The sequence below is a fragment of the Coenobita brevimanus genome, chromosome 8 (genome assembly GCF_032717465.1).
Source record: "Coenobita brevimanus isolate Jiangsu-jjx chromosome 8, ASM3271746v2, whole genome shotgun sequence".
Taxonomy (NCBI): Eukaryota; Metazoa; Arthropoda; class Malacostraca; order Decapoda; family Coenobitidae; genus Coenobita; species Coenobita brevimanus.
In genome coordinates, this window is record NC_136961.1 from 34,447,856 (window position 1) to 34,467,287 (window position 19,432).

Consider the following 19,432-nt stretch of genomic DNA (forward strand, 5'->3'; position numbering starts at 1 on the left):
TTCTTTTCTATGGGTCTCACTCAAACCTACAATATCCCAACTAATGTTTTCCAGTTCAGCCATTAAGTTATCAAGTTTGTAATCATTAGCGAGGCTTCTTACATTGTATGCATAGATCTTCATGGATTTAAGAATGTTTAACTCCTTAACCGCGGGGCGTCACTTTCGTGACGCTTGGGAGCAAGAGATCATACCGCGGGGCGTCGCTTTTGTGATTCTGTGTTATTTTGAATTCACCCGGGCTTCCAAGTGGGGGCTTGTATCATCTATCAGTACTGTCAATGTCCAACACTAGTCAGCACTCCTAATCTCATCTGTACTCCCATCCATTGTTGACAATTTAGCCATTTCTCCCTGTTCTTGACTCCCCTCCCTACCCCCCCTCCATTACCCTATCCTCTCGCCTGCCCGGCCATGCTACGCTAAGTAAATCTTCCCTGGAATTTTTCACTGATTTCATCCATTGAAATAAGCCCTATGTCCTATTCTTATACCAAATAATATATACAAGAAAGAAATAAGGTAAGTGAGAGTGCCATACACCTGGAATTGGCTAATTATCACCTGACAACACCTCACGTGCACTCGTTCGCTAATTTTCGCTGTTTTTTTTCCCCTTGAAATATGCCGTATAATCTATTTTCGTAATAAATATACATGTAAGGAGGGAAGGGAGAAGCCTAAGTGATATTTACATTCACCTGGAACTACCTAATTTATAATGTATTGTCTAGATTTCCTGCCAATCATATCAGTGCTAGACAAAGCTGTTTCAAGATCTAACATTGGTAGCTCTGAATATATATCTCCTAAGTAGGCCTCTAATCTATTTTCGTAATAAATATACATGTAAGGAGGGAAGGGAGAAGCCTAAGTGATATTTACATTCACCTGGAACTACCAAATTTATAATGTATTGTCTAGATTTCCTGCCAATCATATCAATGCTAGACTTAGCTGTTTCAAGAAGTAATATTGGTAACTCCGAATAACCCCTTAGCAGGCCTCCACGCTGGCCCTCCGTTATCAGTTTACTCTCATCTTCCGAAGCGAGGGTACGTATGTTTCTTCTTGCTGACTTCAAGGCCTTTTTTCACCCCCATGCAAATGGCCCTGTGACCTTTACCCCCTACCAAACCCCGTGTGGAAAGAGGTAAAGGGCTGACAATTGATAAAAGAGTGAATACGATCTTTCTATTGAGTAAAACAGTGCAAGTGGAATTGTAAATAATGTGTAAACAGCAAGTGAAAGTAATGAATGTAAATATACGTGAACAATGGAAAATAGTTTTATAAGTTATTTCAAGTGACAGTGCACAACACAGTGTAAATAAAATAGAAATGTAAATAACGTAAATAAAATAGAGAACGTAAATAGAAATGTAAATGAGTAGTATTATAAAAATACGAGTATATACCCTAGGAGTAATGAAAGTGAAAGTTTCACTCTAGCATGTCTGAATGCTATGAGTTATGAGAGTGAAGATGAAAGTGACATTCACTCTCAATGCCAGTATACAGGATGAGAAAGTGAATGCTACGTATTTTACTGAAAGAAATTGAATCCCTACAGTGACAATAAACTAATACTACTGAAGGAAACTTATGGATAAAGACTGTAGATATATATAAGTGTTATATAGTAATAGAAATATAAAGTGTGAGGGGTTTATGAATAATAAATGACAGACTACCAAGAGCGAACTAGTGCCAGTGTGACGATCAGACGCGCTCGTAATTTCCATTGCTTTCACAGTGTTTTTTTTTTTTTAGTATGGATCCCAAACTACTTGAAAATTGTAGAATAGTGTTTATAGTGTTTGTATCTGGCTGTGGTAATCATATTACGGGTTGTCGGGAAGTGTAAAGTGGAGACTTCGTTACCCTACTTCAGAGGTCTCCACAAGTCCTACGGTAACCGAAGAAGGCTCAACAATCATTCCAGGAGAAAGCTGAAGGTATGTGCCATAAGCATATGTAATTTTATTATTCTAGGACTAATAACTGATTTTTGGCAAATATTTTTTGAGAGTCTGTCGGAGCCCAAATAACCCCGCGGCACACTCAAGTCATTGGTAAACAAGCCCGCGGTGTAGGGGTTAATATCTCAGTCTCTAACCTGTCAACACAATGCCTACTCATCTTCAGTGGCACACTGCCCGTAAGCACAGGAGGCAGTGCAGTTGGACCTTTAGTAGACGATGGTCCAACAGGAACGCCCGTCAAATACTTTGCAATAGAACTCATGTCTGGTTGGGAGGATTGTGGCAAATAATCTCACCTCCCTGCCACATAGTTTCTGGTGAGATGTAATTTTTCTGCCACCTTATTCATTATATTAGGTGGAGCCCTATATATCTATAGGGGGTCCCATGGTCCACGCCATCTAAGACAGTACCTCGTATATCTACAAGGCCTTCCCCTATCCTCCACCTGGGGACGTGTCAGGTAGCGGTGGGATCCTGCCCTGTGATATATATATATATATATATATATATATATATATATATATATATATATATATATATATATATATATATATATATATTGAACAACCATGAGAACATCACGCATGCTTTTCGCAAGCCTACAGTGGTCGTGAACCATTCACTTAGATGCCCATTTATCTTTACACATCCTTCACTACCATCATAAAAACTCTGGACGGTACCTAGCAGCTTACCATCTACACTGTACATGCACAAAACCTTCCACAATCCTTCCATATACCTTCCCTACAACAACCAATAGACTTATGCCACGATAAATCTTGCACTCACTTCGCTCACCTTCATTTTTGTATAGAGATACAATCACAGCCTTTTTCTACTCTACTGGCACAGCTTCACTCACCCATGCCTTCTTGCATATCTCCAACATGCACTTTATTCCACTCTCCCCACTACACTTAATTATCTCTGCATAGACTTCATCAATCCCGGCTGATTTTCCATTTTTCAGCCGCTTTACAGCGTTCTTCACTTCTATGAATGTCACGTTTCCTGGCACCGCATTGCATCTCTGTTCACCCCCAAATCTCTACTATGTTAACAGTTGCTTTGCTCTCTCCATTCTAATTCATCACGCTCATAATATTCCTTCCATCTAGTCTTTAATTCATACCCATGGGTTAAAAATAGAGAGAAAGAGAGAGAGAGAGAGAGAGAGAGAGAGAGAGAGAGGGGGGGGGGATCAGCAGGGTTTGATGTATGAGATATATAGGGTTATATAGAGAGAGGCAAGAAGGGTGACAAAAATAATAATGGGGTCCAGAGAGAGAGAGAGAGAGAGAGGGAGAGTATCCCATTTACCATGTGTTTCAAAAACTATAAATTAAAACTTACACTTCTTGCCATTTCAACCATCCGAGACAGCGATGACAAAGTGAGGTTGATGTCATGACTCTTGCCCTTTACCCAGAATAGTGCCACACCCCATGGTGAAGATATCCCAGTGATATCCTGTAAAAAAAAAAAAGGTGGGGGGGCCTGAAGTTATTCTTGTACTCATGACGCCGTTCAGAGCAATGTGATAACATGATATTCAATGCGTAACTTCTCAAACACACCAGATTCAGTTTATAGAAAATTCGGTTGCATCTTCTAGTATTGATGACTCCTCATTGACAACTTGCCACCTATTGAGACACAGCAGGGTGGCAAAATTTGCATTTTATTTCATGAAACAGTGTTCTACAGCAAATGCCTGCCAAAATTATAGTCATTTGTGTGTGTGTGTGTGTGTGTGTGTGTGTGTGTGTGTGTGTGTGTGTGTGTGTGTGTGTGTGTGATAATGAGCTCCTAATGTTTGTATCTTGTTATTATTATTGTTTATCCCCGATCTGCTTCGACAAGAGACCCGTGGCCCACAGATACGCGGTCGTTTTTTATGAAGCCATCCTACAGGTTCAGTACAGTACATGCACTGTCCAGAGAACAGGCGTCACTTTGTAGTAGAGAACACCTCGCCAGGACCAGACATGGTCGGTGCACACGGCAACATGCAGGGAAATGAGGAGGTTTGGTTCCCGGGTGGACGCCACATCTGCCTAGCTCCACCCACGGTGCTCAGCGCCAACACATTTAGGTTCCTCATCAGCGCCTTGTATAATTGTGCTTTCCCCATAATACTTGGAATACTTTAATTTTGTTTATAAAGTATGATATCAAAATACCAGCAAAATGTGTTCCATTGTCTATTGATATAATTTAAAATTCTATAAGAGATTTTATAGACTGTTTATGGGTATGAACTACAGAGCTGAGTTGCGGAGTGTTAGAAAAATTCCCTGACCCAATTCCAGGTGGAGACTGGGCCCCGGACTTATGTGGGTCTGCCAAAAACTTCTTGGCCCCACCCAGAAACAAGAAGAGTGTGCACAACTTTTGGGTATGACTGTAAACGATAAAGCCTCATATAATTACACACACACAAAGAAAAAAATCTTTATCTTTATTGCCTGCAGGTGAGGCTATTTGAAATTTGGCAAGTTAGAGCAAAACCCAAAAATGGACAAGAAAGAAGCACATGCTGTGATGAAGTTTCTGAGGAAAAAAAGAAAAAGTATGACTTCCCATGAAATTAATGAAGTCATGGTCAAGACACTTTACGAGGAGTCTCCTTGCTATTACACCATAAAGAAGTGAGCTACTGATTTCAAACAGTGCAGGGAGAACACAGATGATGACCCACAGTTCGGATGCAGCACCAGTGTTGGCTCAGTGCACACTTTTTTGACTGACAGCTTGGAGATGAGCAAGCTGTCTGCAATATGGGTGTCCAGAATGTTGGCACCAGACCAGAACATGACCAGACTGAGAACTTCAAGGATACTTTAGGCTCGTTTCCAGGCTGATCTAGCCAGTTTCTTCTGAAGACTTGTGACCCAGGATGAGGCATGGGTCTACCACTATGAACCTGAGTCAATGAATCAAAGCAAACAATGGAAACCCTACGGTTGTCCACCCCGCAAAATGCAAGTAAGTAGTATCTGCCAGCAAGGTGATAGCCTCATTGTTGTGGAGCACTGAGGGAGTTGTTGTGACTGAATACTTGCGAAAGGGTCAAACCATTAACCCTTGGCCAACAGAGGTTCCTGGCCGCCGCCCACTCCTCTGAATGGGGGATTACCAAGATTTTGGAAAAAATACCCTTACTTCAAACCATAATATCTGCCAAACTATGATAGCTAGAGAAGCAAATGAAAGCTCATAAGACTCATCAACTCTTCCTCATTCCAGCAAAGGTATCCCGAGGTCTCTAGGTGGTCCCTTCGATGAGTAAGGATGAGTTGAAAACGAGTGGTTTTTCACCTTTTGGCGGGCGGCTCTGATCACTCGCCACTAGCCGCAGCCTTGGCCCCGGTGGCTAGTGTTGGCAGCACTGACTGGAGTGGTGATTGTAACACTTCCCGTGCGTCCTTCGATGGAATGTGAAATATTCCACTCGTTTTTCTATTTCTTACTCACTATCGTAAGAATGAGTCATCAACCTGTGCATGTGGCTCCCCCCAAAGTTTACCGCCCATTCCACAGTGCCACTATGCCCCGTAGGTGTGTGGGAAAGGAAATATCTTTTTTTTTTCTGTACTCATTTCTTCCATAAATAATATTTTTCCTTTACTAAGACTTAGAATTGACCTATACATCACGGTTACAGATAATTACACTTTGACAAGTAAATGCTGTTGCTCTTTCAGGCATTATCGTTGAGTATGAGATAATTATTTGTACTATTATTCAGACTGCTTTGTACTAATCAGCGTAGGAGTGAAAATCATTTAAGTGTTTTAAACAACTTACATTATTTGTACTTCGTATCATAAATACACTGATGCTCATATTTGGCACAATTCCCCTAAGTATTGAGTGAAATAATTTAGTTACAGGCAAGCAGATAATTTTCTTTCTGGTCTGCTCACAAGTGGTTTTCTTTCAGGTAACAGAGAGGATACACTGATGCTCATATTCATAAAAAAGAGTATTGAGTGAAATAATTTTCTTATAGGTATTTTTCTTTCTGGCCAGCTCACAAGAGGTTTTCTTTCGGGTAACAAGTAGGCTAACTCAAGGTATTTCCAATAATTTTCTAACCAATATCCAATAAACAGTATCAGTTTTTATATTGCACCTGTAGAACTAATTATAAAACACTTAAATCATAGCACTTACTATAAATCACTTATATGCACTTGCAGAATTTATTATAAAAGACTTATATCATAGCACTTACTATAAATCACTTATATCACACATTTCACTCATTTATGGAAATACACAAATTTGTGCTTCCCTGTACACTACACTTTCCCACACACCTGCTCAGTATTCACGCTCGGAGTGATACTCTGAGAAACATTTTGGGCATTGAGGGACCTTGCACTCCGCACATTTCTCTTTTTGTCCTGGGGGACAGTGTTTGGTCGTGTAACAAACGTGGCAACGCTGTATACCAGACGACCTACCGTGGTTCTGCCAATCTCCACCAGCTTGTGCCACCAGAAATACTCAGCACTGTTGAGCCTGTCCGCTGTAGCCGCTATCCCCCGCCTAGGACCTGTCATCTGAGCAGTTGAATATTCCTCAAGGAGTTCGTGTGCCAGCTCTCTCTCAGACTCTCTTAGAGAGAGAGGTTTCCTGAAGAGCTCCTTGAACAGTATGAAACTGTTCAGGATGGCGATATCAAGAAGGTGTAAGAAGGCCTTCTTGTACCATCTGCAGGACTTATGTAGGCAATTGACTTCACCAATTTGCGTGTCCAATTTATCAACTAGCCGCACGTTGATATTGTAATCGTTGACTGCATCTGGCTTTATCAAGGGTTCCCTGGTCCTATAGTCTGTTTTCTCAGTTTCCTCCAACACACCCTTATGGAATGTAGACAACATGTTAACCAGTCTTTTTGTCATGCCAGAGAAGGGCTAACATATTCCCACATTTCTTAGTCAGAAGGGCTCCTTTCTCAGTATTTTCAGGAAATACTGGGAAATTCTTTCTGTTGGCCTTAACAGTTCCACAGGACCCAATACCATGGTCAAACAAATACTTGGTCAACGCCAGAACAGTGTAATAATTGTCGGTATAGAGAATGTGGTGCCTGTTGAAATACCTTTCCATCAGCACTTCTACTACCGAAGCAGAGAACCCATGAGGATCATTGCTAGGTATATTAACATCTGTTGCCGAATAAACTGTCACATCCAGCACATATCCAGTTTTACAGTCACAAAGCACAAAGAATTTGAGGCCAAATCTGTGACACTTTGACGGCACATACTGAATAAATGCCAGCCTGCCCCTGAGTAATACCAGGACTCATCAATAACCACTTTCTGGAACAGATGAAAAAACCCTGGAAAATGGCTCCTTGAGCATTGTAAGGATTGGTCTTATTTTCCGTAACCTGTCGTTTGATGCAGATCCGTAATTTTGGTTGAAGTGCAGGAACCTCAGGATGGCAAGGTACCTATCACGGGCCATATATTTGCCAGACAGGTGTGCCCATGAGTTCATCCACCAACCAATAGTCGTGGTGCATATGTTTTCTAACGTGCGCCATCAGCATGGCCAGGGCAAGCCACACAAACATCTCCCCCACCTACATAGGTATCCACTCATGCATGTGCGTGTTCTCACTGGCAGCCACGTCTAGCCACCACACGCACATGGCCTGGCGGAAATTTATCTCATTCACCAGGTATTGCATTATTGCAGTCATGAAAATTGCCTTGAACAGACTGCTAATAGTTCAGGGTCTGGGGGATAGCTCATCCTCCTGCACACCTGCATCCTCCTCATCAAATGCCAGCACAGACGGCTCAATGCCGGCACCATCCTACTGCACAAATGTGTCAACTCTGCCAACACGGGGTAAAGCCAGCAGTCTGACAGTTCCCAGACGTTTCTTTTGCACTCGTGCATACCCATGCACAAGCCCACGGGCTTGCACGTGGGTGGTGGGGAAGGGGAGGGAGAGGTGTGAGAGGTGAGGAAGTAAGTGGGTGATAACTCACCTGATGCGGAACTTTCCTGGGGAGATGCTCGACGCAGCATATCTCCACATGAGGCCCCTGTGGGAAATACCACTCCCAAAGGGCAGGGTTTTGGAGATTCAGCCCATGAGGTGGTAGCTTGAGGTGTTGGGGAGTGCTGGAGGACGATATATCGGGAAGCAGGCGGTGAGAATTTAGGGGAAATGGCCCTGCAGTGATTATTTGGCAGAGGACCGCCAGGTCCGAGGCCACTTTCCCAATGTCCTGGGTCATCTATCGCCTCCTCATCGCCGAATTTGTCACTCTCGTTGGCTCTCCCCTCTTCCTGGAGAAGTCTTAGAGCCTTCTTTGGTATTGGAGAGCGAGTAGGGGTTGGAGGGCGAGAGAGCTCGCTCTCCACATGGTAGCTCGTTCTCTCCTCCGAGGACGTACTCTTGCTGAGTGTACGAGAGGATACTGTGTTGTCCAAGGCATGTCCAATAGTACTATTAACTTAGCCCTTTCCCTGGCACTACGGGCTGAACTTTCTTGGGGGTGCTAGGGGGTCAGACGATGATGAGGAAGAAGACATGGCTCCTCACGCTACCACTGCCGCTTACAGACTGAACTGGAAAACCGCGTTGTACCTGGGGGTCCTACCTACCTGGCAGGTATCATAGAAAATGGTTGCGCACTCAAACGGAGGCAAGAAGGTGAGTGCAGTATATCACGTCAATTGGCGGTGCTCCATGCCCTGAATTCTGATGTCCATACACGTCTTCCGGCGGTTAAGGGTTAATGGCCCTATTATGCATCAGAAATGCAACAGTTGAAAGGAGCCACCAAAGAGAAATGGAGAGGAAATCGGCAAGCAGGCTCACTGTTGCTGCGGGACAATGCCCCCATCCACACAGCACAGGAGACAGTAACTGAAGTAGTCAGCTAGTTTTGAACTGTTGCCTCCTGCTTCTTCTTCACCCTACCTGGTTGTGTCTGACTTATACCTGTTTCCCAAATTGAAATCCCACCCGCATGGTCATCGTTTTCGGAGTGATGAAGCCATCCATGCAGTTGAGGCATATATAGAGGCTCTGCAATAGGACTGCATTGCTTGAACGTTAGTGGACCAGGTGCACCGCATTGAACATAGGGGAACCTTTGTTGAAAAATAATACAAGAACAATATTTCTTCTTTGATGAGTTGTGGCCAAGAACTTTTCGAAGGTCCCACGTACACTAAACTGCATGCTGCATGGAGCCACCTTTCACAGTTTTTGGCAATCATATTGTAAGTAATATTGTTATTTTGCTTCAACCTCATGTTCGTCACTCACTGGAATAACCCACCGCATGTCTTTCTTTCTTCTTTCATGGCTGTAACGTTATTACTTAACGTTGTAGTTACAGTTATCTTTCTCTGACTACTGATTACTAAACAAGAAATGTACACTTGGTGACTAAGTGAGACTTCCATAGTGTGAGATATGGTAGAGTGGGATATAACACAAAAACTTGATTGAGGTCTGGTGGTGTGAGTCTCTCTCTCTCTCTCTCTCTCTCTCTCTCTCTCTCTCTCTCTTCTCTCTCTTCTTGCTGTATATAAATGATGAACGTTCTAGTTAACCCTAAACTGTTTCACCTTCCCGATATATAAACAACATTACATATCATTAGAACAATAAATTCATGCTCCAGGACGGTGTACATGATGCACGGCAGTCCAGTCAGACTGTGCATGATGTTAACTATGTGGATGGATATTGTGGCGTGCGTATGAGATATTTTAGTGTCTGTTATTAGGCAGTGAGTATACTCACATGTTTCATGATATCCTTAGTTTATTTCAAATGTAAGAAATATTATTTGGGGGCTATCAAAATGCCCAGTTATTCAAGATGCAAGTTCAAGCACACTTGTGTCAAGTCATGCAGGCATATTTTACATTTTCTAAAATGGGCACTAGTGTGTCGATTCAGGCTGATCTTTGAACATAACAGCATACCATTATGTAACTGACCTTAAAGACCAAGGTGGCCCACACTGAGCCATCCGACAGCAGGAGGACTGAGTGGCGACCACATGTTTGTGTGGCCAGCATGCTGACAATAGCGGTTTGATACAGACTCTCAGACCTATCGACATCTGCCAAGTCGTGGAAAAGATGTGTTAGCAACATGTAGCTCAGTGTTAAGAAACTTGTATTATTTACAGCCTAATATTAACGATTCACATCTAACACAAACACAACTAATAGTATCAAAGAACATTTCGAATACCTTAGAAATATTGTAATGATACTGTATTACTAATCTTAATAAATAATAGCAAATTACTGTTACTACTAGAAAAGTATCTCCACTATGTAGCGTCATTACTTGTGATGCCGTTACTCCCAACACTAGATACCCAAATAATAAAGCCGAGCTGTGGATGTGTGTATCTCTATGCATTTGTTTCTTTCTTTCTCAAGAACAGTATTAGAGATCGACCTAATTATTTTGCATTAGGTCGCGGTAAGTCTAGGGAGCTGTCAGGAAATACCGTACATAAATTTTGGCAATTGCATGCAACGCGACGGCTCCAAATTGTCGAAAATCGCGACACACGAAAATAAGGGAAAATAATTTTTCTCAACTTTTTGGTCAGAATTGATAATTGAAAGTTCAATATCGTATGGAAAATAAAAGATAATGGTACTTACAAACACTGTGGTGGAAAAGCTATGGTAGGCCCCGCAATTTTTTGCGGCCAAGCTCTATTGTGAATATGAATCTCTCTCTCTCTCTCTCTCTCTCTCTCACACACACACACACACACACACACACACACACACACACACACACACATATATAATATATATATATATATATATATATATATATATATATATATATATATATATATATTGCCAGACGCCTCAATCCCGTTCTGGGTGGCCACAAACAAATCGCCTCCAAGTCGCCATGTCCCCCGCCATTTCGCTGCCCTGCTCCCAACTCACACCCTCCTCTCTCATATACCTTTCCACCTCATCCCTCCATCTCATCCTAGGCCTCCCCCTCCCTCTTCTCCCCTCCACCTCACTCACATACACTCTCTTCGTCAGTCTTTCACTCTCCACATGGCCAAATCACCTCAGGGTGTTCCTCATAACGCTTCCTATCACATCCACATCCACACCACAACGCTCCTTTATATCCTCACTCGTCAGCCTGTCTCTCCATGTGACTCCACAGGCTCCTCTTAAATAACTCATTTCCACTGCTCTCACTCTTGACTTGTGTCCTTCCAACAACGTCCAAGCTTCACTTCCATACGTTAGAGTTGGTATCACAATACTGTCATGTAGTAACTTTTTCACTTCCATGCTCACTTCCCTGTTTCTTATCACTGCTTTCAAAGAACCAGCAACCTTTCTTCCCTGCTGTACCCTTTCAAGCACTTCACCCTCCAAACCTCCATCCTTACTCATCACACTACCCAAGTACTTAAACGTACTCACATTTTCCAATTCCTCACCATCCAACCTCGCTGTACATTCACTGACTTCACCTCTCTCAGAGACCATCACTTTACTCTTCCCTACATTCACCTTTAGATTCCGTTTCTTACACACTCTCCTAGACTCATCCACCAAGCCTTGCAGCTCCCCTTCGTCTTAACTGAACAACACAGTATCATCTCCAAACAACAGTACAGGGAGTTTCCAAACACTATCCTCTCTCACCAGGGCCACTCCAACATCCACTACCCTACCTTGTACCTCTTTTATTACCCCATCCATGTACAGATTGAACAACCATGGAGACATGACACATCCCTGTTTCAACCCAACTTTCAAAGAGAAAAATTCACTTAGTTCACCATCCACACGCACTGCAGCCTTCGCACCATCATACATACTCTTCACAGCAATCAACAACTTCCCATCTACTCCATATATTCTTAATACTTTCCACAATCCTTGTCTATCCACCCTGTCATATGCTTTCTCCAAATCCATATATATATATATATATATATATATATATATATATATATATTTGTGGTAGATGGGGGAGCTCACCATCCACTCACTCGATGTAGTGCTGCTGTCGGGTACCCTTTCCTCTCCTCCATCCTTCTCTCCTTCCATCCTTTTCTGTCTTTCTTTCCTTGTCCTTCTTCCTATGGGTAACTTTACACTCCCTCTTCTGTCTTTCTTTCCTTCATTCTTTCCTCTTCCTTCTGCCTGTGGGTGACTCTACACTGAGTGACAAGCCAAATGGTTTCCTGTACACCAGGAAACCATTTACTACGCTGGGTAGTAACCATATAACCAAATTATGGCGCCTGGTTGTTTAGTGGGTAATTATTGCGCTCCAGTCGGATTGAGCCGGTGAAGGTTTGTATCCAAGGGGTGGTTAGAGTCGACTGCTCATGTAATGCCACTCAGGGATGAGTGAGGCCGGTCACTCAGGACCAACTGCCTAGCCCCGGGCTCCTACGCTCCTCATGGGGCAATGTAGGATTGGATGATGGATGGATGGATATATATATATATATATATATATATATATATATATATATATATATATATATATATATATATATATATATGGTATATCTTACATTAAGAAAACGGAGGAAGGAAAAACAAAAGAAGAAAAAAATAATCAATACACCAGGCTAGAAGTGTCCTCTGCTCATTAAAAAAATCTGTAACAGTTGAACAGCCATAGGTTGAAATTTTGAAAGAAACCACTTTGTGTATGTGAGTTCCAAAGAGATGCAATTCAGGAAATACAAGAAATCTGATGGAGAAAAGTTCTGCAATATGGCAGTGTGACAGTCTAGTCATGAGAGCTCCCAGATGCCCTTGTAGCACGGGGGAAGGGGTAGAGAGGTGGCACAATGAATGAAACTTCGTCTGAGCATTTGCCATAAAAGTATCTGTAAAATAATGCAGGGCAGGCAACATTAATTGTAGGGAGGTAGTTCACTTACAGTAGCTGGGTTATTAATAATTCTAACAGCTTTGTTCTGAATTTTTCCCAGTTGTTTTCGTGCAACCTCTCCACGTCCATTCCACAATGATGAACAATATTCCAGCTGAAAAACGCACATGACTCATATATTACAGCCAACTGCTCGTCAGTGAAGACATTACGAACTTCGTACAATAATTCAAGCTTTTTTTTGAAGCGGTTATGTCAAGTTCTCTAATATGATAGGTCCAGCTGAGGGCATTAGTATATGAAACACCGAAAATTTCAATACTTTCAGAGATAAAAATAGTAGCAGCATTGATGGTAGTGTAGCAATCAAGCAATATCCATATATTAGTAAACTGTATATATTTGGTTCTCCTAGCATTAAATGAGACAATGATATTTTGTCCCCATTCAGTGATCTTAGATAAGTCTTGATTAATGGAGTTTGCTGTTCTGAGTTGTGAGTTGGAGATATTAAACTCAGGGAATGGTAGTTTAAGTGTGAATGAAATGTGAAGTGTTGAGTCATCTGTAGAATGAATGGGATTATGGGTGACCGATGAGAGATCATTAATATGAATTAGGAACAGGGTCAGAGCCAGTACTGATCCCTGTAGTATGCCGGACTTAATTGAGTGGAAACTGGAATATACATCATCTACTTTTATCTTTCTGTTGCTGAGATATGAGGAAATAAGAGGAACAAAAGATGACAGGCCATAGCATAGGAGTTTGGATAGCAGGGAACGGTGCCACACTCTGTCAAAAGCATTAGAAATATCACTGGCTACTGCATGGGTTTCTCCATGTTGATCAATTGACTGATGGATGGTCCAGAGATTCAGTACATCAACCGTGGATCTTTCATGGCAAAAACCGTATTGCCTACCAATAATTAAGTTGTTGGATTGAAGAATTGCGTGGATATTGGTGTCTTTTCAAGAATTAGGGGATAAAGAAGTACGTATGCATAGTCTGAATAACTTAGCTAGAACAGGAGCAAGTTCTGGGGAACAACTTTTAAAAACCAATTGGAGGAATTCCTTCTGGATGTGGAGCTTTGGTAGTTAGTAAATTGTGTAGGATGGATTTAACGTATCTAGCCTGTATCCTAAGCGGAACAATTTCAGGAGAATCAGGTTCTAGTACTGGGAGGTTTTGGCAGACTTCCTCTATAGTAGAATATCTGGCAAATGCACTGATAAGGATGTTCGCTTTACCGCGTGGGTCATTTGTAGTGCTACCCTTTGAAGAATTTATTGGGGGAGTGGATGATGACTTGTTAAAGTTATTGTTCAAAAAGAAAAGAGTTTACCAGAATACTATGCGGTCTTAAGGATTATTCATTGTTTGATGATGATTGTGAAGAATGTGTGATTTAGCTAGATTTAGTACTGATTATGCATGGTTTCTAGCAATTTTAAATTGACTGACTGATTCAAATGTATTTTACTTTAAGTAAAAGTTATATACTAAGGACTTTTGGGTGGTTACTCTAGCACAGTTGCTGTCAACCCATACTGGGGAGTCCGATGTTTTAGTGAACTGTTGACTGGGTATGAACAATTCCATACCAGCTTGTATTAAGTCATCAATGTGGGGCTGGGTAGATATAATGTAAGTGGAGAAGAAAGATTGGCATGGAATATCAGCAAGATAATTTCTAAATCCATCCCTATCTGCCTTGATAGGTTCAGAAGAGGGAGGTTCGGAGCAATTGATAAATGAGGTTTCATAAGAGCGTGGTTGGAGGACTCAAGTGATAACAGTACTTTTATCCTGCATTTATCTGGATTATTTGTCAGGAATAGGTCCAAGAGATACAGTAGGTGTTATGGTCAGGATTATCTGGTATTCTGGTTGGTTGTTTTACCAGTTGCGCGAGGTTAAACATTTCTGTAAAAGGCTCGTATTCTAGACCAGTATCGTCGCTCCTGGCAAACGCATTAACCTTTCTACGTTATAAACGTTAAAATCACCCAAAACGGTAATTTCAGTGGCATGGGTGAGGTTAAGGTTAGTCAGCTGTGTGGATATGGAGTCAAACACGCTGGAGTTCTGAAGAAGCACTGGGGGATCAATAAACTACATAGATATATTTGGTTGTATTTAGATAATTTAGTTAATATAATGAATGAAAGCAAAGCATTCGGTAGCCGAATGCTAATCGCCCGCCAAAATATGTTGTTGGCCAAGTCCAAGATTATGGCCATATATTGATACCCTGAAGGTTTCATGTTGATAGCTCAAACCGTTCATGAGATTTAAAAGTGCTAAAGTTGAGCAATAAAAACTGCTTGATCTTTAGCAGCCATTTTGCTAACCTTAACCTTGACCCAGAGTGACCATTTTTTAACTTGGCCAAGATTTAGGCCATATCTTGTTAACCTGAAGGTTTCATGTTGATAGCTCAAGCCGTTCATGAGATATAATGGGAACACACACACACACACACACACACACACACACACACACACACACACACACACACACACAGACGGGCAAAAACATTATCACTCTGCCTTCTAAAGGCGGGCGATAATAATCAGTGTTAGCTGAAGTGAAGTTCAAAAATGTGTGAACTGCAAATTCAGATTTGCTATAACAACAGGTACCTTCCCTGTTACGGAAGTTTTTTAATAGATGGTAACCAGGCAAACAAAATGGAGATATATCAGTAGAGGGAGACCTTTGGGTTTCTTTGAGGGACAGGGTGAGAGGGGACACAGATTAGAGGAAAAATTGAGCGGAATTCAGGCTGGTACTAGTACCTCGGGTATTAGTGAAATATAAGGCCGAACCTGCGCTTCTCCGCAGACGAGCATGAACAGCGTTTGCAACAATGGCTGTCAGCACAGTCACTTGACTGCGACCAGGAAGACCTTGTGTCATCAGCCGTACCGTGCCGGTGGTGGCAATCGGAGATAACCACCGAATTTGCAGATAATAATGCAGCGGCCATTACTATGAGGGGATTCAAATAGGTGTGATATTTGATGTGCATGTAGTGTGGTGTAGACAGTAGCCGGTAGAGGTATTATGAGAGAATGCTGGCCTACTCTCTGTGTTAATGAAAGCACTGAAAATGTTCAGCAACGGGAGATGGTTAGGAACAGGTCCTGAGGGATGGTGAAACGGGATATATATATATATATATATATATATATATATATATATATATATATATATATATATATATATATATATATATATATATATATATATATATATATACGTGCTAACGATAACGATGCATAGCGCTGCAATGCTATGGGTTCATCGTCAGCACAGTTTAATCTGTTTCTGTGCTGACGATTGATGCATTTTACCTCCGTAGACGATTTATAGTTAAGGTTTCCTGCAGTTAAGAGATTACTATTTACATATATAGCCAATGAATGGTCGATATATCCATTATTATTTTTTTTTTTTTTAGTTTATAACTGCCTTTCAGTGCTGTCGTAACAGTGCTGTCATGCCATGCACTGTCAGTGCTGTCATGTCCTGTTACGGTATGTCAATGCTGTTATACCATGTTACGTCATGTCAGTGCTGTGAGTGTCATTTAAGTGCCCTCACGTCACGTTTTGTTAGTGTGATAATGCCATGCCAATGCTGTTGTGGGGGAACGATTCCCCCAAATCCATAGAGAAATAATTCATTTTGCTACATCGTTCTATGATGTGTGTGTGTGTGTGTGTGTGTGTGTGTGTGTGTGTGTGTGTGTGTGTGTGTGTGTGTGTGTGTGTGTGTGTGTTTACACACTTTCACCACAGCCTCACCAATGAAGTGACCAATATCCTGCTACTCCATTTAATGATGTTTACGTATTTCACTGGTTTACAAAAAATTTGAGGCAAGCATGAAATAAGATGTTCTATCCTAATTTTTGGGTGCTGATTTCAGATTCAAAGTCCGTTTTCGCTTATCACCTCTAGTTTCTGAGGTATACATGTATACATGTACGTACATGTACACATATAGGCCTAGTCCCATAATATACGCCAAAAATCCATTTACCGTCCTATTTTCTTAGAACTTGGTTTAAAACGCTCGCCACAATAAGGTCAGACATGTCAAGCACTACACGCAGAAGGACTGGGGGTCTAGGAGCACTTTCGTGCTTGGGACAGACAGTGTCCAAGAAAATCCTCTGGTGGACATGAACAAGGTGCATTTTCCCCCTCTTCATATCAAGCTTGGTCTTATGAAGAATTTCGTGAAGGCCACGGACAAGGATGGCGCTGCCTTCCAACACCTGTGCACTCTGTTTCCAGCGCTCTGTTCTGTTAAGCTCAAGGAGGGCATCTTCGTCGGACCTCAGATCCTAGAGGTGCTGAAGAATGAAGTATTCGAGGAGAAGCTCACCTTAAAGGAACTGAGAGCATGGGAAGCAATTAAGTCAGTCTGCCATGGCTTCCTTAGTAACACACGGGCACTAGATTACCAAGAGCGTGTCGTGAAGTTTTTGCAGGCTTATCAGGATATTGGGCGCCGAATGTCTCTCAAGATGCACATTCTCCACTCCCACCTCAACTTCTTCCCCCAGAACCTCGGAACAGTAAGTGACGAACATGGGGAAAGGTTCCACCAAGATATTGCTCAGATGGAGAGCATGCAAGTGGAACCCCAGCATGATGGGGGACTTCTTCTGGATGCTCCTGCGCCACATCCCGGAGGCAAAGTACACCAGATCGTCCAAAAAAACTCACTTCTGACTGTCTGTAGTACTATGATGTGTATACATGCTTATATCCAAGTAATGGTAATATTTAGTTCTGTCAGTGTTCTGTGTCTGCTTTGTTTCGTTCTGTAATATGCTATTTTAATATATGATATAAACTTATTATATTATAAATATATGCATTATAAAATAGACGGGATATGCGAAAGCAAAAAAACTAGAGGTGATAGAGCAAAACTGTTTAGAAATTTGAATTAAGCATATCAAAATTAGTCAAAAACACCTATTCACATGCTTGCCTCAGATTTTTTTTTTTTTTTTTTTTTTTTTTTAAACCAGTGTTATTAGTAGCATAATACTGGAGTGCATACCACAGCAGCGTGGCAGACGGGCGTGAACCATGAGGCAGCACACAGTTAGGCCAAGCCACAGTATCCACACAGCACCACCCATCAGTTTACCCCACTGTCAACACGCTTTTCGATACCAAGCAAGCCTGAAAGAGAGAGAGAGAGAGAGAGAGAGAGAGAGAGAGAGAGAGAGAGAGAATGTGTTCTCAGTAAACGATCATCGCTAAATGATAAAAAGGAAACCTAAGATCAGGGTCAGCTGAGGTCCATGATTCCTATTTCGAGCTGACCTTGAAGTTGGTTTCCTTTATTCTTCTAACAGCCAGAACTACTTCTCATGCGGTAAGCAGTCAATATGTGTTTTATTAATTTTGTTAGATTTGCTGAACGATAGGAAACAATAAGGGTAGTTCACTAGGTACCTGTTCCTCTACAAACCTTAACATTTTACTGATATGATACACACAAATGGTCTCCATTGTGTTAGGTATGTTGAAATACGAGAACGAATTTGACAAATTTAGTAAATATTTCGGCAAACTCCAGCATCTCACATGTTTTTAGGTACATAATCATTGAGGCAGAGTTACGTAGCAAAAATAACTAAAGTCTGTACAGTACTATAATAACTTATTGTGCAAGGGTGTAAAGAAAGTCACCATGTGAAGCTAGCACATCATCAAAGTCGGAACTACGCACGTTGTTGAACGGCATATGAAACTGTAATGCTACTTTCTCAAAATCAGCTACCGTTTGCCGAAAAAAAAAGTAAATAGTGCCAAACTGACCATCAAAATTTCATCTTGGAAATTTTGTGAACTATAGCAGAAATACTCGTATGAACATAGCTGGAGAGAGAAAAGAATATTAGCACACATGTTTGCTCAAACATGGTCTACACTTTAAAAGATGACTTCTGTATAACTTAATCTATGGAATAGTTGGAAGCAAAGAGTATGATTAGCCTGAATGTCATGTTACAGAGTTGATCCGGCAGTGTAAGTAGAAATGCAAAATACATACTGTACTTCACTCTTCCTGACCTTTGTAAGTGACTGTCATAAATTAGGGACTTTCTACCCCATATCCATTCTTTAATAAGAGAGGAGTATATTGAAGAGTGTGGGATGGGGGGAACCGAAAAGTGACTGAAGAATCAAAAGGCCCTAAACATATTTTTTTAAATTATTATTTGGTCGATAAACACCCACCAAGGCAAGGCCAGCCTCACCAACAACATCTGCATAATCCCCTCTGACCGACGTATTTTCTTCTAAACGTTGTGAACTCATGATGCGATGGCAAGAGTGAGATTTTAAAGACTTTACTAAGCTGAAAATGTCATTAAATATTTTTTTCTAACCCCATCAGTCCAAGGCAGTCTCCCCTAAACAGAGAAATACCATCCGGTAATAACGAGTTTGAAAAAAAGATGTCCATTGGGTAAAAAGATGAA

General features: G+C 41.5%; 1 protein-coding gene across 1 annotated transcript in view; it reads right to left on the reverse strand.

Annotated features, from left to right (window-relative positions):
* LOC145407423 (uncharacterized) overlaps window positions 1–18,097 on the reverse strand; it is a 583,744-nt gene extending 565,647 nt beyond the window's left edge. Inside the window, exons 1-2 of the mRNA XM_080278353.1 lie at window positions 17,998–18,097; window positions 9,987–10,111 (exon numbers count right to left, since the gene is read on the reverse strand). Of these exons, the coding sequence (XP_080134479.1) occupies window positions 9,987–10,111; window positions 17,998–18,079 (207 nt within the window). The 5' untranslated portion in view covers window positions 18,080–18,097. The remainder of the gene's footprint in view (window positions 1–9,986; window positions 10,112–17,997) is intronic.
* Between the last annotated feature and the right edge of the window lie 1,335 nt (window positions 18,098–19,432).